Source organism: Corvus moneduloides, chromosome 12 (assembly GCF_009650955.1).
Source record: "Corvus moneduloides isolate bCorMon1 chromosome 12, bCorMon1.pri, whole genome shotgun sequence".
NCBI lineage: Eukaryota > Metazoa > Chordata > Aves > Passeriformes > Corvidae > Corvus > Corvus moneduloides.
The window spans coordinates 12,710,843-12,732,788 of NC_045487.1; the positions used below are offsets into that span (position 1 = coordinate 12,710,843).

At 38.4% G+C, this 21,946-nt stretch overlaps 1 protein-coding gene across 5 annotated transcripts in view; it reads right to left on the reverse strand.

Moving 5' to 3' along the window:
• Nucleotides 1-1,190: 1,190 nt before the first annotated feature.
• Nucleotides 1,191-21,946, reverse strand: part of ADCY7 (adenylate cyclase 7) — a 60,567-nt gene continuing 39,811 nt past the window's right edge. For 3 of the 5 annotated variants that reach the window (XM_032121436.1, XM_032121437.1, XM_032121438.1), the window contains 18 exons: nucleotides 19,913-20,045; nucleotides 18,433-18,618; nucleotides 17,498-17,541; nucleotides 16,767-16,847; nucleotides 15,699-15,771; nucleotides 14,790-14,887; nucleotides 14,086-14,170; nucleotides 12,338-12,475; nucleotides 11,157-11,219; nucleotides 10,447-10,485; nucleotides 8,926-9,083; nucleotides 7,655-7,736; nucleotides 6,936-7,091; nucleotides 6,158-6,304; nucleotides 5,613-5,720; nucleotides 4,743-4,857; nucleotides 4,097-4,221; nucleotides 1,191-3,981 (listed from right to left, as the gene is read on the reverse strand). In XM_032121436.1, coding sequence (XP_031977327.1) covers nucleotides 3,835-3,981; nucleotides 4,097-4,221; nucleotides 4,743-4,857; nucleotides 5,613-5,720; nucleotides 6,158-6,304; nucleotides 6,936-7,091; nucleotides 7,655-7,736; nucleotides 8,926-9,083; nucleotides 10,447-10,485; nucleotides 11,157-11,219; nucleotides 12,338-12,475; nucleotides 14,086-14,170; nucleotides 14,790-14,887; nucleotides 15,699-15,771; nucleotides 16,767-16,847; nucleotides 17,498-17,541; nucleotides 18,433-18,618; nucleotides 19,913-20,045 — 1,978 coding nt within the window. In that variant the 3' untranslated portion in view covers nucleotides 1,191-3,834. The remainder of the gene's footprint in view (nucleotides 3,982-4,096; nucleotides 4,222-4,742; nucleotides 4,858-5,612; nucleotides 5,721-6,157; nucleotides 6,305-6,935; nucleotides 7,092-7,654; nucleotides 7,737-8,925; nucleotides 9,084-10,446; nucleotides 10,486-11,156; nucleotides 11,220-12,337; nucleotides 12,476-14,085; nucleotides 14,171-14,789; nucleotides 14,888-15,698; nucleotides 15,772-16,766; nucleotides 16,848-17,497; nucleotides 17,542-18,432; nucleotides 18,619-19,912; nucleotides 20,046-21,946) is intronic. The other 2 variants (XM_032121440.1, XM_032121439.1) reach the window with 2 other exon arrangements.

Consider the following 21,946-nt stretch of genomic DNA (forward strand, 5'->3'; position numbering starts at 1 on the left):
GAAACCTTGCTATCTACTTATAGCATCCTAAAACTGGAGGGCAAGCTCAGACCCATGACCAGAAGTGAAACTAACAAACCCACCTGCTGTCAGTATATAAAAATACCCCATGGGTGTAGTGTAGTGATCTCTGAGACACTCAGGCAGACAATTCTTCATATTATGTAGAGGTATTACCAGACACTGTCTGGATAATGATTCTAGGCTTTCTTATCAGAAAGGAGCATATATTTAGAAACCCCTCACATTAAAAGGCAGTTCCCTGTTCACCAAAGCTGCAGACCAATAGCACAGCTCTCAGGCACAGAGAACTCAAGCACCGTTGTCAGGGTACAGGTGCAGCCAGTGGCTCATCCAAGGAGGCTTTTCCCTGTGCTCCTCACTTCTCTCACACCCTCACACAGTGCTGCACATGGCTTCTACCCCAGGCATCCTTAATTGTTTTTAAATGTTGCTTTTCTTTAATCCATGATCCAGTATAACCCTGGACTCAAGAGGAGTGAGGTGTAGTGTTCCAGTTCCATCTGCTCCGCCATCCCTGATGTGTGCAGTGGCAGGGAACTGAACTAAGAGGTAACTTGCAGGCCAAACAGCATTGTGAATTCCACCCTCTTCCCTCACTCTTACGGCCAACATCATCCTTGCTTCTTCCCTTCCTTCCTCTCTAAAAATGCCTGCAGAAACATTTGTTTTTAAACTTTCACAACTATTAAAACACATTCCAAAAAGTTCTGTTAACCTGGCTTTTTCTCCAGTAGTTTCAATTCTCCCAGAAGAGTTCTTAATAGTCACCACTGGAATTTTTTCAGTTCTAGGTACTTGCAGCTGAATAATTACTCTAGGGAATGAATTTTTCCATTAATATATAAATCATTTTAGTGTCAAGAAAAAGACAAGATGCATGGCAACTGTACGAAATCCTTACTGGCTCCTTCCATAGCATCTCATTGCCCACCACTCACCTTTCAGATGGTGCAGGAGGTGACTGCCAATGATGGAAATATTGACATCTCTCATCAGCTGTTGAACATGTAGATGTCACTCTAAGCATTTTCTACTGGCAACATTTTTTAAAAAGATAAACTAAACTCAGTATTTATGAATAAAAATGGTCCCATTAACTCTGCAGCACTATAAAAAATCTGCCTCTTTTTCATGGGTATCTTCATCAAAATAATTGCAAAACTAGACATGTTTCAAGAAGATTTTTTATTTCATAGTAAAAACAAAAGTTTGTTCTTTAAAACAGGTTGCTAAGTTCCAGATGTTATTAGCTCTTCAAGTTAGATACAGTGCCATTTTTTCAATTTAAGAAAAAAAATAATGCTGCAAGGAAGATTTTTCTACTACAATTGTTTCCTCAATGTTAAGTTTCACAGTTCACTCTCAGAAGGACTGCTGAAAACAATTATTTCAGTACAATTGCTTGTTAAATTGAACTTTTTCTGTGGTTGAATATAGGTTTCATATTATACAGTTCCAGTTCTGGTGAGAAATTAGTCATCCTCTTTTTCATTACACACAGTTTCTAACTTCCCCAAGAAGGCTGTGCACAGCACACCAACTGAGCAGTCCTTTCAAACCTGCAACCAAACCCAACTCCTTCCCCTTTGGAAGCTGCAGCTCTTCCTGCCACTTCTGCAAATGAGGTTGAGTTGAAGTTACACCCAAACAAGTTATCAGCCTGACAGGCAACATCATGTAAACAAAAGCATTTCAAAATGCTGTTACAGACAGAAAATGTTCTTTCATAGATAACTTAAATCTACAGTCTACTAGTTCTGTGAACAGGAGCACTTCAGAGCCAGCTCTATTTATAGGCAAAATAGATTCTTGAGACTAATGGTCACTTTACCTAACATGACATCAAAGACTGCTGAAAGGAGCCTTTGACACATGCATGGTCCTATAAAACAATAAATATCTCAAAACAAATGCTTGCTGAGCACCTGTAACTAACAAATACACAACATACAAGGGTAGCAAAAGCTATTTGAAGGTTTATTCAACCACAACACTGACTTGCACTAACATGACAGCAAGAATGACACTTCCTTCTGCAGCAGAGCCCATGCGTGAACTAGATGACCTCAAATTAAGGTTTTCTTACATGCTGTTTTCTGTTGGGGACCTACTACATACATAGATTAGATCTACAAAATTGACAAAGGCTATAAGCACAATTTTTAATCCACAGTTGGACAATATTTAGATTTGTTCCTATCTTGAAACATAGTCACTTCATGTTCTATAGAAATTACACAGTAATTAGAAAGCGTCAGTGATGCACAGGACTGCTTAAACACTTGTCCAGGACAGGTTGGTACTAAACCCAGAAGCATTAGGAAATGCTGCTCTGTTTGTGGAAGAGTAAGGCTCAACCAAACAGCTGTTACACTCACTAATCACTGTGCTGTTCAGCACTACTCCATGTGGTATATGGGAAAGGGGGAATCCATCCTTAGTAATGGACATAATTGGGCACAAGATGTTAGCCTTACAAACTACTATCATCTCCACCAACAGAAAACAGATTAAGAGATTGCAATAAGTTAAAAATGCCAATGTAGAAATTAGCAAAAGCCACTAACAGCTTAAAAACCTTACAAACTAAACTAATCTACACCAAGTCCACAATGATGTTATGAATGCTCCACTCATACTTCCAGTATTGGGGCTCTGCTGAAATATTTCCATTATAAATACATTTTTTCCATACATCCTTTCCATACATAACCTTCAAAACCAGTTTATGCAAAAAATTGCATTGCCTTTGAAAGGCATAGAAACCAGCCAATGGCTAGTCAAACTGTGGAAGTAAGAACAGAAAAAAAAAAACAAACCAAACCCCACCACAGACACAGTTCTGTTTATACAGTATCTGCTACTGTTTCTAATACTATTTCAGTAATTCTGTTCTTCAGCTTCCCAGCAATTCAGAACAGATTATTTTTTCTTCCCTAAGTGCCCTCAAGAACACAGCACAGAATCAGAATTCCTGCGGGGATCAGCAACAGCTGGTGCTGTCAGAGCCTGTCCCCCATGCTCCTCACCATCACATGTATTTTTTGAAATTTAAAGTGAAAAATTTAAGACTTAGCATGACTGAACAAAATGCACATGCAGATACTAATTACAGAGAAATACAAAGGAGAACATGTAATATAATGTAAACACACTGAACAAGATGAAAGTTACTTCTGAACAGCTCTTGGTCATCAAAACATCTGCATAACACAAGGTACTGCTGTGGAGGAGGCGAGGGTGGTGAAGTGACCCCATACTGTGCAATTCAGGTTTTTTCTCAAAAGAGCTCAGCACAGTTATCATATGATACACTTGAGTTTCCTTACATTCCTCTTCCCGTTATTCAGCTGTCTTCTGCTGTGAAGTCTGTTCAGCATTAATAGCAGGATCCGCAGAGCCCGCAGTATCACTGCACGTGTCTGGACAAACACAATACTGTAAGCAGGTGTGTGTCAACCAGGCAATGGAATGTCCTAACATGGTAATGAGTTCTACAGTGCATCCACACGTGTCACCGGAGCTATTAAGACTCCCAGTGCAGGTAACTGAAAATGCTTCATGGCAATTCCAAGTAAATCTTCAAATTACTTCAGGAAAAAGTAGTCTTTTTCAGACTGACGGTTGCGTATCTTCTATGAGCTTCTCAGAATTCTTCTTCATCAAAAAAAAATTATCTTGAGATGTAGAAGAGATATGAACAGTATATACATGTTTTTAGAATAAAGTCCTTCACATAAGGAGGGAAATTCTACATCTTCACAGAAGGGAGGCAGATCTAAGTCTATTTTGGTTAACTTCATTGTAGCCTCAGTTCAGTCCGAGGCCTTGGAACTTGGCTGTCTCGGTGCAAACAAAGTAAGTCCTCAGTTCTCCCTTGCCTTTGACATTGATGAGTCCCCTACATTCACATGAGTATCCCAGCTCCTGTAGTATTTTGCTTGTTTCTTCTGTGACCTTTGTGTGAAAAGAATTAGAAACTTGTGAATAATCAGAAGAATTTCACATTAAAGCAAAATTCCACAACCAATTAGAACTAATGCCTTAGACATTGCAAGGCTCATACGTTTACCTGGATCTTGCCAAGTTCCCCCGTACTCTCCATTCGGCTTGCAACATTAACAGTGTTGCCCCAAATATCATACTGAGGCTTCCGGGCACCAATCACACCAGCAATCACCGGGCCATGATTGATTCCTGCATAAACACAAGCAGGTGTCATTGCTGAGGCAGGAAGTGATGTGACTTCCAGCTTCATTGTTAGCTGTAGCTTCAGGTGAAAAAACCATCCGAAAACTTAACTGCAACACCTTTTTAGCAATCAGTACTGTTCTATAAATATTCATACTGTGGCTCGGGAGATGTGAAGTGACTCACTCATTGTAAAATTAGGAAGTCTAGGGCACAAAGCAAAAGTCTCTCTCTTCTACTTTTAATCCAGAAATAAGCATTGTTAATGACAATACTGTCTAGTCAACAGCCACTAACAAGGTACTTCACTCCTCATCTGTACCTTTCATTTCCTCCAAGTTCATCCAGCTGCACTGTTCCTGCTGCTCCCTCCAGTGATGAGAAAAGCCCATCCATGGAGGAGCCTGGCCTGTCTGAAAAGCTGACCAGACAGCCTTTGGCTGTTCAGCACTTGGACCTACATCATCCCACCTCATTTCTCACTTGTCTGAGCTGTGGAGTTCACATTCTCCACAAGCAGTACTTACCAACACGTAGGCGGAAGTTGTTAAAGGAATGTCGGTTGATGCCATCCAGTTTACTCATCAGGGCAATTCCATACTCCACCATAATCCCAATGTGAGCATGCTGCCTTTCCCTATCCTGTGCAAGTCATAATACATAGTAATGATCAAATTACAACATGGAAGGCTGTGTCAGGCTGCTATTCCAAAGCAGTACTGGCAGGGACCTGGAGTGTTTATAAGGATGAGATCACTCGTCCTTGTAACCAGAACTGCAGAATTTCAAAACTCCATTAAATTCAGCTGGGATGGCTGTGAGGCAACAAGCGTGATATGATTAAATTTTATAACAAATTAATGTTTGTCCTTTAGGATTTCAGCTTTAATTTTACATATCTTGGGTGTATTATTGTATGCATCTTAATGTCATACACAAAGCTGCTATACTGAAAACGAGCCAGAGAAATTCTTCTGGGTGACAAACACTTTCAGACCTAATGTGGCACTTCATGATTCTCTTTCTGTGCCAGTTCTCAGGTATCACAAAAAGCCTACTGTCAATTCCGAGACGGCCTTTCCTTTGGCTCCCATTCTTTGAGTCCCCTATTATTAGAGCCCTTCTGTTAGGCATCTAGGAATGTTAAACTACTGGAATCAAAGATGAAAGATGTAACAAGTATGCTGGGATTACAGACTTAATATCTGCTTTGGAAATAAAATGAAACTAAGAGATAAATAGTGAATTCAGCAGGAGACAATACACTCTTGTCACCTTTTTCCGTATTTCAGGAAGCCACCCTTCACGATTTACTTTTTTGTATCAGGTTACATTTTGTTACTTTGAACACAGCTTTTCATCACAGAATACTGAAGGCAGATTCGGAGCCAACGTACCTGGTTGTTCTCCTGGCCTGGTGTAACACTGAGACCAGCTGCTGCCATGTAAGTGCTTCCAATGGTTTTTATTTTTTCAACACCACTAAATTTAGGTTTTAACAAGAGCTGTTCGAATGGAAAGAAAACAAAAACTTGAGACTTTAATACCACATTTCAGTGTACTTAACCAGAAATTTTATACTGTCTACAATAAGCATTAAACATCTCTAGCAATACTATCACTCACATGAAGATTAGATAAAATACTGAAAATTAGGTTCACAGTTTTACTCTACCCACTCACAGGAGAAATACTGTGATACTGAAGTACTGAAATAAAGTCTTTAAATTCATGACTTTAAAACTATACTTCTAATGGATTCGATGATGTACTTGGAAATCCCAACCAGATAGGAATACATGTTTCAAGACTGCAAGACTAAGTCAGAATATAAATTCAGTATAAAAATAGTTTTCCCCCCTCTAATGCTCAGAGATCTAGTGAAACATTTATTTTGCAGTAAATATGTAATCCAGTGCATTTTTGAAAGAAGCTTAATTACCTCATCAAAATCAGCAATGATTTCATTTAACAGCCGCAGGCATTCCAGGCCTTCTTTATTAACATCACATTCAGTGTAAAACACCTTAAAATCTGGTACCGATGCAAACATGACACAGACACAGTCATAGGATTGATGGTACCAGTCCTAAAGGAAAACAATAAACCCACACATGGTCAGCAGCCACGTTCACCTACAAGTGCTCACACTCATGACAATTGTCTGTAACCAGTAAACAAATTACAGCTTTCCTATGAAGTCAGCCACGTCTTTTATTCTATCAGAAACATTAACAAAGTGGATTTGCCTAAGGAAAAGCTGAGATTCCTTAAAGGTATCTTAAAGGTTTTCATCTACTTGGACGCTGCCAATCTTCTGAGACACAGCATTGTTCACTCTGATGACATGCTGGCAGAATGAGATTTCTTTAAAAAAAAACCCCTCATTATCAGTGAACTTCTCTCTGGGAGATATTATCTGTTCGTCAACTAATTTCTCTAAAAACTATGACCTATCCTCTGGTAAAATACAGGCTTTGGAAAGCAGTAAATCTCGTTTAAATATTTGCCAAATTCTGAGAACAGATTTCAGTGACTGACACTAAAAGTTTGCATTTTTCTGAGGCCATCAGGTTAACAGGTTCTCAGGTTTACAAAGGTCTTGGAATACAAATAAGAGGCAAGGATTGCAGAAGTTTACATTCTGTTCTTTTTCGCATCATTATATATATCACAGAAGTCCAATTTGCTGTCCTTCACATAGGAGAGACTCAACATACCTCATTTCGTTTTTCTCCAATGAAATATGCAGCAACGTGTGCTGGAAGTACATTTTCCAGCAAAAGCCTGTTAACATTCTCCATAGTTTCAAATTGTTCATGCTCTTTTTTAAACTTATTCTTCCACAGACAATCCAGTCGACAGTAATAGTCAATCTGCAAAGAGACCAGATAGGATAAATCCATAAAATAACTCGTTGAAAAATATTAGGCAATTTTCTCAAGAAGTATAGTAGCAATAGTTTCTTCAAGGCCTTTTGGGTCTATATAGTTATGAAAAATGTGCTTAGAGAGCAAAGGTCAGAAAAATATGAAACAACCACTAAGACCAAATGTCATTTGGCACCATCAGGTATATCTACCAAAATGACACTTTAATAATATGATGATTATTTTTATCTTGAATTGCTATGTTGATTTGGAATGAATACTGATATATAAACACAGATAGATCAAAAGTGGAAGAACCAGGAAGTTATCATGTCTGTGATGCAAACACTGTTGAAAACTAGAAAAATATTCCCATCCTTTCACAGTAAAAATTTTTTGCATTACCAGCAACTAATTACAAGTATGTTATCTTCAAGACCAGAATATTAAAAAAAGATAAAAATATATACTAATTTGAAGCACGATTTCCAGGAACAAAACTTTTGCATTTTATTTAAATCAACTTGCTGCAAGTAAAGGAACTACGTGATTACATTTTAAATACATACCTGTTTTGCAAGTAAAACTAGGGTTATGTAAAACAGAACCAGATATAAGTTAGTCATTATCCTTGGCTCTTTGATGAAAAACCTGAAAATAAGAAAGCAGTACAAAGTCATCTGTATGCTTTAAAGAAAATCTGCACAATGGAGAGCTGGGCTAGGAGGTGAGGGGAAAAGCATGTTTGTTCACACTTGCACCACAGTGTCACTGTGTGTTTGTGCCAGTGACTGCCTGGGGACAGGTCCTGTCCTAACAACAAGAAAGGATTATCTGACAGTGCAATACATGGAATGATTCATTTCACATCAGGACACACTGGGTGCTGAAACCTTGTTCAGCAGCTGTTGTAGTGAGATGTTCAAGTAAACATGGCTTTATCTTAACAGAGCCATCTTAATTTTCACCAGACTGAGTTTCAGTTTCCATCCCACACTGCCCTACAAAAATATAGCCAACAAAACCTTGAGGTAGGAAAAGAAACTCTCTTATTTGTGAAAGGAAAGACAATAACAAATTAAGAACCTGAATTCCTAAGACAAAGACAGCAGTAAAATCATACCTGTATCTGAGTCACCACATATTTTTCATAGTAAGATCAGTCTTACCACATCTATTAATTTTCACAAATGCAAACTAAATTCTCATCATATGAATGATTAAGTTCACACAAGCTTTTTTAAGGTGTGCTGACAGGTTACAGCCCCTGCAAAATAAGCTTATTCTAATCTTCAGCTATGAAACTACGCTGAGGAATCTGAGAAAGACTTAAAAATTGACAATAAAACCTTTGCATGTGATTTCTCTTCAGTATTTTCAGTTTCTGCAATTAGATCAGGTAAATTGCTGTTATTTTTCAAAATATCTTCACTTAGTAAGGTTAGTACATGTAGAGTTCACCATCCTATTGACTACCAAGGTCTCACAAGCACAGCTTGTGCCTCAGACTTTTAGCAAGACTTTTCTTCATAACTTAACAGAAGATCAACCTTATTATGACATTAATATTCTACTTCCTAGTCCTTAATGTAATCCAAGGCTTCCAGGGATCTCAGAAGCCACATTACAGAATGTTTTCAGAGAACACACACTTTGTTTAAAAAGAAAAAGAAAAAAAAGAAGGTGAAATGGCCTAATATTATTTCCAGGTTGTTAACTTTATAGAAAAGTTTGCAATGTCTGGCTCACATGATTTTGATATTTAATACTCCAGTAAGCGCACAAACATCTAACACCTCCTTAAATGAAACATTAAAGGAAAAGAAACTTTACAGTGCACCTTGTACTGTTGCCATAGAAGTCTTTGTGCTGAAGGGTATTAAAAATGATGAGGTAGACAGTCACAGCAATGGACAGGAGGAGAACTTTGAGTTCGAAGCTCATTTGAAGGAATACCGAGCAGGCTATGAACCCCAATATACAGCAGTAAGCATAATACTGTAAAAGAGGAATTTAAAGAGCCTTTGCATTATTCAGAACCTATGTCCAAGAGCTGTTCAAACCACAGCAAATGTTCTGGATTCATGGTCACTACAATTTAAAACAAAGAAATTACAGTCACTTAAAGCTTTATTTTTAATGGCACTAAAAGGATAAACTTAATATTGATTTTAGTTTACTTTTAAAATTTGTTATGGGTAAACAAAAATATTTAAACAGAAGAACATCAAAATAAGTAAGCAGTGCCAGATAAAAACTGAAGCATTGAGAATTTATCTCCTGAAGTTTATTAATTTAAGCAATTATTTATTTAAAGTTCAAGACTAATCTAAAGTAGTTCATAGTCCAGTAAACCAGCTCTAAACCAACAAGTCCAGCATTCTAATCCTATTTTGACTGTGCTTTCCCATTGTAACCTTAAGCAGATACCACATTCCCACCTCCCACCCCAGTAACATGTGAAGACCGTGACTGGTTATCCAGCCTTAGACACTGCTCCTTCATAAGAACTTTGATGCTAAAAAGCATTATCAAGCTATGGCCACTATCCCTATTGTGGAATTACTGAGCACTTTTCCAGGGGAATCCCAGTTCAGGCATGGTGTCCAAGGTCAGCATGCAGCTGGCAGCACCAAACATGGTACCAGGTGTAGACAGGATTGCTCCCTGCAGCCTGGGCACAGGTGTGAGGTGCTGAACTGCCATACTTTATTCTACAAGCAACTCTGCTCCTCAAGAATTCAGTTCTCTTTACGCACAAAGCACAGTTTTCCCACCTATAATAACACAGACCTGCCACAGAACTGTGAGATTCTTGGCTAAACAGTTAACATTTCTGCTAAAGTGAATGAAACCAGAACAATTTATGAGGCAATTCCTAATCAGAGCCCATATATAACACATGATACCAACACTGTCATCCTAAAGACACTGAGTCTACCTCCAAAAGAAAACACTCTCCCCTCAAGCCAAACCTCTGAAAAAGGAACCACTATGTAGAGAACACCAACAGAGGTCTGTCAGCCACTTAAGCCCTTTCACTCTATAAAAACACTTTCCTGGGACACTTGCAAGTACAGCTCTCACCTTTCAGACTCAAACATTGTCATCACCCTGTTCTGCTGGTTTTTTCCTTAGAGCTTTAGACCTACTTTTAAGTCTGAAATTTCAAAAAACTGCAAAGCCATACTTTACTCAGCACAACAACAGCAGCTGAATAATCTTGATATCATAAAGAAATTTTCTGCTGTCAGATACCTAAAAAAGCTACTTTTTATAGAGCAACAGAACCTGCCACTTGGCAGTAATATACATGACATTCAAAGATCTGGCTTTCAAATAAGATGCACTCACTACTTACTGTTTCCTCAACGCAGGAATGAGTTGTGTTTCCAAAAGCCTGATTTACAAACATGCAAGAACAAAAAATTACCAGATGAATACAATGTGCATTTCATATGTGTAACTTAGGATTTGTCATAAGCACGTGAATGAAAGACTCCTCACACAACCTGCTGCACATCATTCAAAAATATGTCCATCATCTAAAGGGATGGCCAGGTGGCAAAGGAGCATCCCAAACACTTGGATGAACTCAAAACAGAATACTACTTTGGAATTAAAGACATAACAAGTGAAACCCTTAGAAATAATAAGGGTATTATGCTTTTGTGTATTATGCTGAATTTAGCTTTACAGAAATGCTAGAGAATACCCTTCAAATATGCTGAGAGATCAAAATAAACCAAAACTTCAGTTTTATACATGAGTACTCCAGACTTCTGCAAATCCCTACAGGATGCACAGGAAAGCCATATATAACAACAGAAAATATCCCTTATAACTGCCTTGTGTCATGAGCAAGTCTTCTTGTTCAACAATTAAAAAAACCCCTAACTTTATAAATAATAAGAAAATATATCAAAATACGGCCATCCATCTATATGATAGGAGTTGGACTTTGATGATCTTTGTGGGTCCCTTCTGACCCAGGATGTTCTATGATTCTATACCCACCATCCAAGACTCATTTCATTTTAATCCTAGAAATTAAGATGGTACTCTACTCACATTTGTGGTAGCACACAGGTCATTTGATCCAGTAAAGTTGGCAGGTTTGTTCTTTTCAGTAGTCTTGATTTATTGGAGAGGAGGGAAAAAAACCACAAAACAAAACACATCAACAAAACCACCATACAAACGTGCTAGCAGATAGTCACTGATTTTAAGTTTTTTCTCCATGTATTATACAGAGTGCTGATCTGGTTGTCTTTTCAGTGCTACTGAATAAATGTTGAACTACAATGGCATCCCATGTAGTTGTATTAAACATATCTGCACACACAAGCTGCAAGAAGGTTAAAATTTACTTATTTTCTGATTGGGGGGTAAAGTTTTACATTATGGCTGTGTTAATCTAGCAGCTATCTGGCACAAACATGTGGTTTTGTCTCATCCCCCAGTTTCACAGCTGCTGTTCCTGTTTTCTTTCAAGCTGCCTCTGGTGGTGTTCACATGACACCACTGTGAGTCAATTCAAGGACCTAAGCCAGCGGAAAAAAGACCCTACAAAAGAAAATTAAGCATTTTCTGCAGTATTGCTTTCAGAATGAACTCCCTGTGGAATCAGAAGAATGGCAAGGCAAACAAACACAAAGGATCAGGAGGACATCAGTTTTAGTAGTTAACTATCAGTTAGGTGGAACTGTTAACACACAGAGCTTGTTTAAATAAAAAACACAGCACAGTTATTCAAAGGTACATACCCCAGGTGCAATACACTATTCAAACTAAATTTATAAAACAGATGCCATTTCCATCTTACTCCAGCAGTAACTATCCTCAAAGCCTTTGCTTTTCAAAGAGCCCTCCCTCATCTACATTACTGCTAGTGAGTGCAAATACCACAGTGAACTGCTTGAAGTGCTGCCTGCCACAGCCAAACCTTTAAAGCCACATTAAAAAAGGAACACCATCTTAGTGATGAGGGTTACAATCAGGAGTTTTTATAAGTGCCATCTTGAAAACAAGAAAAGGTGGTGCAAACTAGAACTGAAATCTATCTACATGTACTTTCAGTTCTACAGACTGGGTGCTTTTACTTGACATCATGCACTATCCCTGTGGAAATCAACTCGTTGCAAATCAGCATTAGAAAAAGCAGCAAAAACTGGTACTTCATGAAAAGAATACAGGAAGTTACTTAAACTGCGCATGTTACAATAAATTCATCAATTAATGTGATTACTTACCATATTAAAAATGGCTATAATCAGCAAGGCAGCTATAGTGATGACTGCTAAAGGAAGCCTAAGCAAAGGCATTGTTTCCACCTTTTCTGAGACAGCACACAGATGGCGCAGGAAAGGCCACTGATCTGAGCAGCACTTCTGTAAACAAAATTAATTCATTTCAGTAACAGATAACAGTTTGATACAGGGGAAGAAATATTTCTAAATATAAAGCTGACCTTTTTGCTACAGGAGAGTGTCAAGAGCCTTCACTGGAATTCTAATTTAGAACTTTGAATCTTGTCATTCAGAGTCAATGTTTAACACCTTTCCCCAACTGAAAACAGAGACAATGCTTCCTTTCTTCAATGGGGTTGGGTGCTAAAATTTTCTAAATTTTGCTTTAAAAATACAGAATTATGACCTGTTTGAAAGTTCTAGAGAAAAGTAAATAAAAACTCAGTAAAAAATTTGTATTTTTTTAGTTATAGAGCTAAAATGTTATATTTGGAACTACATTTTCAGATTACTAAATCAAAACCAACCATAGGCAGTCCCCATTCTTGCCATCCCCATATCCTCCAATTGCTGCTACAGAGAAGAACATTCAGTAAAGCATATAATTTTAATGACTGCAAGCATTATTCCGTGATACTACACCAAAACACTCCTAGCATAAAACTCAAGTCTGATGCAACTGCAGTCTTGGAATTTTCTGTTTTCTCCATGTGTTTCTACACATGTAGAAAAAACACCTGAATGCATGTACACACATCCCTCTCTCTACAGACATGTATGCAAAAATCCATCTATATATATATAAATACCATACATACATAAGATCCATATATCTGTCTAACCATAGTATTAAATGAATCATAAATCTTTATCCCATGTCCTGAGTGCAGTTTTCTCCTATTTTTTCTTTCCCCTTTACACAGCTTGAACGTGGCTCTGTAAGAGACCGTTTCTCTGCTGGGAGAGCTCCATCCCCACCCTGGGATGCTGCAGTGCAGTGGTGGTGCCTGTCCTCAGCAGCACCTCAGACTTCTCTCTCACCCTCGCTCTGGCACAGTGCAGGTTTGATGAGTGCAAGGAACAGTCTAAAATCCCTTCTCCAAAATCTCTTCCCTCTCCCCACCCTGCCCCCAGGCAGTTCTCTTGAATTGAAGATTTTTTTTTTTTCCTTTGTATCATTGGACTCTCCATCACTATGGGCCCTCTCTGTCACTGTATATTTTTAAACAGTAATTTCATGTGTTTAATAATGCAAAGAAAAAGGAACTACAAGTGCAAAGTGTCCTAATTGATGTAATGGTGAATTTGGAATTCTAACAGCTATGAAATTGTTGCCAATAAATTATTCATTTGTTTGTAATTTTCACTACACTTCATAAATTATTATGAAAACTGATCTTCTGTTCCAACTTGTTTCAATATTGTTTCCAGTACAGAAAGTAACAGTATTTACAACCAAAATTACTATTAATGACCAACATAAAAATAAAAATACATTTTAAGAAAATCAACCCCGCCTCCTCCCTCCTACCCATCTATTCTTGCACCCAAATAATTCTGAACTCCTGTGAGAATTTTCAGACATGAAAATCTGTTTCAGGCAATGGAATCTTCTGGTAACTTGAGGTTCAAGGCTCCTGTAACTCCTATTGAAGTTACTAAAATTTCATCAGCCTAAAAGATAGACCAAGTTGCTGAAATATATCCATCCACTTTTGAAAACAGGAAGTGTTTTTTAAAAGTAAACTTACCAGACATTTCTCAGCAAAGCACACAAACAAAATGAGCACAATAATGACTGCAACAACTCCAAAGGAGATTCCCAGTTTTGCAGTTCTAAACAGAAGAAGAAAGCACTAAACAAACCAAGTTTAAATATGATTTTTCTTCAAATAGCACTGAATGACCACAACATCACACAGGTTATGGTTGCTCTGTTACACAATCACTGCTTTCAGAGATTCTGCTCCTGTTGGCCTGAGCCACTGCCCTGTGCATAAACCACATGGAAACTGCACTGCAACAGCCACAAAAAACAAACGTGCCATAAACTTCAGAATTATCCATCATCTGCTTTCTCGGAGGTGTGAGAAGCAGCTCAAAGTAGCTCTTTGTAGCTCTACAGAAAAGGATCACTGAGCAGAGTTTAACCAGCTAAACCCCATCTTTCTACTGCTCAATGTCCTTACAGCCAACTGTTCTTATAAAATAATATTTCTCACTTAACTGACCATCTCCCTGTCTGTACTATAAAGAAATATTTCTATTTTATTTTCATACTGATGTCTAGGCTCTTATGCCAACAACATGAATGCACTCCTTTATCATGGAGTAAATTAATGTATGTTTCTTGAAATGTAACCCTTCAGGAACTCCAAAAAGTTCCACGCACATGAGGTTCACTTTAGCTGTTGGTTAACTTGAATTATAAATAATTAAAATACCCAGCACTTACTTTGGCATGATAAACATCTGGATCACAAATATACAGAGGAACACGAAACTGGCACAGGCAAAGTAACTCCTGAGTTTTAGAATAGGAATGGTGCGATACTGAAAGACAAAGAATAAAGCATCAGGGTCACTTTCAGGGCTGTTTTTTCTTAATTTTATTACATTTTTGTGATGACACATATATACAAGTTTATACTGTATTATTAAAAATATATCCAGAACTAAAAGAGAACAAAAGAAAATCACCACCCCCCAAAAAAAAACCCAAAAAAAACCACTTGAACATCTTTCAAGAAAAATAGCCCAGTCTAAAGGATAATTTCCAACCTAGAGGGAAATCCAGGCAGTATGTAAATCAGCTCTCCACAGATGCCCGTGGTCAAAATCTTTATCAAATAAGGACATACACAGAAGTAAACCTAAAGTGAATGTACAGACCCACACCAGTAACTAATCCACAGAGCAGCAAATTAAACAGCAGTTATTCAAACAGAAAAAGTACACTGCACCTAACAAACAGTATTATATCTACAATGAAACAGCCACAGAAAACAAAGTATTTTTATTATGGATGCAGAAATCCTTTTTTTTTTTTCCTTCTTTAAATCTCTTTACTTTTGAGAGAAGTAGTTTATATAGAAAAATTGCCAAACTCCCACAAACTCCCTCATGGCAAGAATTTGATCACAGATTAGAGACAATCTCATTTAATCTCAGAATTTACATTCTCATGGAAGAATGACTGGCTCAAACGACTCATGAGATCTGCTTTCCATTAGTTACCAAAAACCTCTTAGGATGTGCAGTCACCTCCAGAATCCAGTTTCAGAATGAAAAATTTCAAACACAGCCTTATGCTGCTCTGAAGGGCAAATCAAAGACCAAAAAGGATTATTTTGCTCTTACCAACCTCTTTTTCAAGACCAGGTTCTGCAAAGATCAGTGAGAATCCACAGAAGTCATCTGATTTGCCACACCAAGGACTGCAGCCAGAGAGAGACAGGGGTTACAAGGAGCCAAGGACAAAGACACAAAATCATCGCTGCAGTTGAGACCCCACAGCTCATGGGCTGAGAGTGCCACTCTCAACACACATTTGATGCTTCTGCAAGGTCTTTATGTTTCATAGCAGAACAAACCAGTGGTTATGTTTTTATACATCTGACAGGCAGATCCACAACACTCACAGACAGCAGCATCTGCCAGCAACACAAAAAATGTGTAACTCCAAACCTTCCTGAAGGCTTACAAATAGGAAAGTATAACAGCAGATGTTAGAGAGGGCTCACAGCCTCCAAAAACTTTCCCTTAACAATATCAGATTCCTATTAGGAATGCCTGAGGCACAGCCTTCCTAGAATTTAGATGAAAGAATTTTTCTTCTCAAATTCAGTGTTTTACATTATTAGGAATTCAAATATTGTATTTTAAATTAAAACAAAACAAAAAAAGACCAAACCACCAGCATTTCTCTGTTTGTCTGCTTTTAAATGCAAATGTACTGCCAAAGGAATTACCTGCACCTGACAGACCATTTGCCTTCAGTGGGCCAGACACTAAAGCAACTCTATTTTGACTTCATACATAGTTTTTTTGTTCAGGACAACACCCACTTCATGAAACTTCTTGTTTTAATAAAGAAAGCATGAACATTAATTTCCTATCCCATCCTACACTGCATTTCAGCTCATTACTTTGGGACACTCATAAGAGACAAAGCAATGATTTTCCTAATTCATAGTGCCACACCACATTGAACAGCAAGACTGATCACCAGCTTGCTATAATAGTGCAGTAACTCTCATATTCAAATTAAATCGAAAAAGAAACTAAGTAAAAAACAAAGACCAAAAAAAGGGCAAGACAAAAATCCTGATGATTCTTCATTTTGCAAAAGTAAATTTTAGATCTAGGCCTAAATTGAGAATGCAGGTTAATCTCAAAGAAAAGATGAAGAAAAAATTTAAGCACTGCATACTTAGTTGAACTGAGGCCTTCAATGGTTGACATCATTTCATCATAAATATCTTCCTCTATCCTTCCCTTCTGAGATGAATTTCTGAGGATGAAATGAAGTCTGTGTGACAAATGCTACTCAGAAACAAGTAATGGGTACAGAGCACACTTTCTCAGCACACAGTGGGGCAAGCTTCCAGGGAAAAGTCAAACCAGAATGTGCCATACTGATTAAAACATACACCCATGAGTACTTTACTAAGTATTTCTCTAGTTACTCAAATAATGCACTTTTCAAGACAGCATTTTGACAATCTGAGGGAATGTTCCACAAGTGAAAATCAGCTCCTTATTTAACTCAATGCTACAGGCAGCCTTGTAAGTGTCAATTCTTTATCACATTGTAATGGCAAACATTAATAACACTAACCAAACCCAAATCTTTCCACTGCTCTTTAGGGCTCTCCCTTCCCAATTCCCTTCCACCCTGCTGCAGCCCAGCAAGCAAAATGGAATCTGAATGACTGAGGGGCAGTAAGACAAGGAGGGGGGAAGCTCCTTTTAGAGTCTGCTAACAATAACAAACATGAGCTGAGAAATCTTCTAAAGGCCAAAGATTTATCTTAACCTTTCTAAGGCAGGACTACCATACACACAGTGATTAATCAACCAAATGATCACATGCTTACAGCACACTGAACTGCAAGAGAAGCACACGAGCACAAAAAAAAGAAAAGAAGGTACTTGACAAACCTATCAGAAGTTCTCTGGCGCCCAGTAGAACACAAAGGTATTTCCTAAATAAAATAGGAATTAAGAATAAGTTACACACTCTTTGAATTGCAAACAACTATGGAAAACAAACATCAAGAAACTGCCAAAACCATTTTTATTCAAAAATTTTTAAAAAATCAAGAATCATTCTCAAATAGAAAAGCTTATAAAAATCAACCCTTTCCAGCAATGTTTTCTGCTTTAACAAATGAGAAGTGAGTGTTTTCTGAAAAAAAAAGATTGATAGAAAACAAGTAAACAGATCTTCCCTCCCATTTTTCTCTACACACCAAAATAACTAAGCAAGCACCAGCAGAGGCAAGCAGACTGAAAACCACTTCCACACCTGAATGGATGTAGTAAATTAAAATTTACTGCAGCTGTGGCTCCAGAACCACACCTAAAACCATGCACATCTCCTACTTCCAGCTTTCAGGAAGGGCAGATGGAAGGAAAAATTAGTTTTCTTGTGTTTTGAAATCTTAAAAACCTTGAGAATTCTTGATCTTAAAAATTCTTTACTGATAAAATCCAGTTGCAGGGAGAGCATGTGGAGGGCCTATTTATTTTCTATACATTTCAAGTAAGTATTGAGTGCATCTATCTTTTTTTTATAAAGCCCCATGTAGCAGGCAGGATCTCAAGATGGAAAAATGATAGGAAAAATAGATAGTTTTGCTCTGAAGTTATAATATGGTTTATAGTATGCTAGAGAGATTAACAGTCTGAATATGGTTCAGTCCAGACAGAAAGAGATGTTGCACAGATACCCTCTCAGCTCTGTGTGCACACTGAACACCAAGGGTACGAGCCGACATTCAGCCACAAAAATCACATCAGGTTTTGAGTTTCACACCGTAGACACCAGGAGCAGTTTGTAATTGCAGGTTGCCATTAACCACTCGAGGCCTCACCTTCCTTTGCCTGCCTTGGGAACTGGAAGAGTCGCTGCTGACGCTCTCCCTGTGGTTGAGGTGGGCGAAGGGCCTGGCTGCTCCCCAGGACTCCAGGTACCGCGTCATCCGCACGGACGCGCGCATCTTCAGCCCGTCGTTAACTCGAGTTTTAGGGAGATGATTGTTTGATAGGCATTGTTTGGACTAACAGAAAGAAAACACACTCATGGAGAAACCAGAAATTCAGACAAATTACAAAAAAAACTGAAGCTCTGTGTACTGAGTAGTTTAAGACTATAAAATCTCGCTGTTTAGTAGGACTCTGAACACATCAGCAACATGTCAGCCAACCTCAATTCCTTTATCTCAGTTAATTAATGTGAGCTAAAACAAGTCACAGCATACACAATGAATTGCTTCAGCTGCCTTTACGAGCCTTCACTTGCAACACCGCACCAGTCGAACTTCCAGGTTTATTTTCAGTGATGCAAGGACTCACAGGATCTTACAAACACATACAGTTTCCTTGCAGTCAGCACTACAGCAGGGGAAAAAGGTTCCAAATACCTGAGCTGGGGTGTATCAAACAGTGGTTAGAAGATCCCACAAATTACAGACTCCACATTAGATTATACCCCTGTGCCACAGGTGCTGAGTCAGGCAGTACAGATGGGGTGTACAGCAATACCCTTGAAGAACTACAGGGAAGCTAAAACTACAGAATAAACCAAGACAACTGGTAATTCTCTAACATTTCACAAGTATCTTCAAGGGAGCAGAGACCATTTTAATGGACATAGGTCCTCATTCTGATAGTATGTGCTGTGTGCAGCTGGGGGAGGGTTGCAGTACTGAAAAACGTAACCAAGATGAGATTGATTTCTTGCTAATTAAAAGTGGCTCTATGCTGTTCCTTCCTGTAAAGATCAGGACGGAAAGAAGTTTCTCATGTGCATTCCTTTTTCATTCGAAACATTTTACTCATCAACCACAAGCCAATTCAAAATAGCAATACTCCAGGTGTTTGTAGTTACCAGGCTCTAAAGGAGCAACCCACAGTTGCTAACTTCACACCCTGAAAAGAAGGTGAATCTTACTTTTCAGATAGTGAGGGAGATGTCTGATGCTATTTTACAGGGAATGTTTTAGCAGGAAGTGGCCAGTTAGAACAGGTATTCTTTCATTCCTTCATCCTCACCTTTTGAACTGGGTTTTTGAGACATTTCACACAAATAGTTAAATATGTGTTTTTACTCTAAGTGGGTCACATAAGAGGTTTCAGCATAACACTTGCTACCTTCAATGTAATAGGCATGTCATAAAAAAGCAGGATGTCCTTTCAGATCTGAACTCCCAAATCCAAGCTGCTCAGATGACTCACACCACGCTTAAATTCTGTTCCTGAATGAAAAACTGTATGCACCACAGAAACCTATGATCTTAAAATGTGTGTATATACTTGAACAAATATATATATGTTTAAAAAACACATACATACCCTTGGATCGACCACTAAGTAGGTTTTGATATTCATGGATTCAAGGTAAGGATCCCTTAGGTGTCCATTCCCTTCTTCTACTTCATAAGCTTTGCCTAGGTGATTTAATGTCGCTTCAGTGATGTGCACACGGCTGAGAAGGGGAGAAAGAACAAGAGACCCAAACACTCACAGAAAGGTCACATTAAGCATTTAATTTACATTTCAATGGCCACTGCTGACATTTCTGCTTTTCAGACATCTCCTGCTTTGGCAGCCAACTGAAAAATCCTGCCAGTACTTAAAATTATATTGCAATCTTTTACTACAGTACATCATTCATAGCAAGCATGCTAAAAAACCACTTCCCATAATGAGATAGTATCGGCATAAAATTAAATTGAAATAAGCATGGAGATAAACGAAACAAGAAGAAATGTGATCAAAGGAGATCTGATGACTCACAAGACAGGCAGGCTCACAGACAGGTTGTGAGAGCTGCAGGGAAAACTCATGAACAAAACACAAGCGAGGACTGCTTTGTGCTAGAAATGCACAAGGAGGGGAGGAGACAGTTACAAAGTCTGGGAAAAGAAAGCTGGAGAAGGTTTTTCTGAACTCTGAGGAGAATTCTGAAAGTCTGCCCTTTCTGACTGATACAATCCGAGGACAAGACAACACAGTAACAACACCAACACGCTCTGAGGAGAGCAGCCAGTATTTTTCTGAACCTATTCACACTTTCCCTTAAATGTTATTTCGCTCAGTATCCCAAATCATGTATTTCCACATAAGTTATGAGTAATATCTTTCCATATAATTTCTCAACAAGAGGCTGGAGGGAGTTCATAAAACAGCATTTCTTAAGTTCTACTTTCTCATTGTTCACCTTCCCATGCTTTTCTCTCTTTTCTTTGGCACAGAGGGGTTAGACACTCTCCTACAATCCATTAGCTCAGGGCTGGGAAAAGCACAATTCCAGAATGGAAACTGGCAGTGTGCAGCACTGCTGCCTAACTACAGAGAGCAAGGGAATCACTGTCCCATCCACCTCTCCTCCTCAATGCTGAACATAGGTTTGTAGAAGGTAATGTATCCAAGACATGAAAAGTACTGACTGTAGCTTCTAAGAGGGAAGAATAAAAACTTCCTCGGTACTTTTCAAGCCAACAGTAAGAACTGCAGAGGGTGCATGCTTTTATTTGTTTACTGGTAATTTTCTAAAAAAAAGTTTAATTGTTACCTTGACTACAAAGTTTTGCAATTAAGGTGAACCCTCAAATCTGAAATTTTCAAGTTTGCTCTAAAGCATCATTTTCTGCCACAGAGACTGGGGCATTCTGTGTGATGTCTGTACCCTGAACCTTAAAACACCGCCATGTACTGCAGCAAGTTTCCTGTGCTTTTCCACTTATGCCAAAGGCAGTACATTTGTTCACGACCCACCGTTTTGCATTTTACCAAGCGTCCTTCCCCCTCTCCCTCAAATCACACGCTGCTGCAGGACATTTCTGATCTTACTACAAACTTCCAAATTAGATGCCAGTGATCTCTCAGCAGTTACTAATTGCCTACTGGATTCCAGGATAAGCACATAACCAAGAGCTGCTCTCACAGGCAAGCTGGAGCACGCACTGTTGCCCTTGCCATGTCAGGACAGAACACCCAGCACACTGTACCCAGTTTCCTATGCTGACAGGAGAACAACGCATGCTGAGCTTTCAGACATTTACACGTTAGAGAGAATTGGTCACAAATGCATTCTTAGTTTTGGTTTCATGCTAATCCTTTCTGCTTTAGTAGTGTATTACACTGTTACGAACACGAGCAATTTTTGAAATCACAAGGAAGATGAACAAGGATACTCTGTCACTGGAAAGAAAATACTTATAAAACTAGAAGTTTTCCTGCATCCTTTCAAAAGTCTTTAGAATTCCTTCATTTACAGAAACTCAAAATAGATATACTTCCTATTTTAAACAAAACCTCTAACTGCTCCTAATGATAAAGCTGCTTCCAAAGGAGCTAACATTGGAATGAGGACTCCCCAACAAA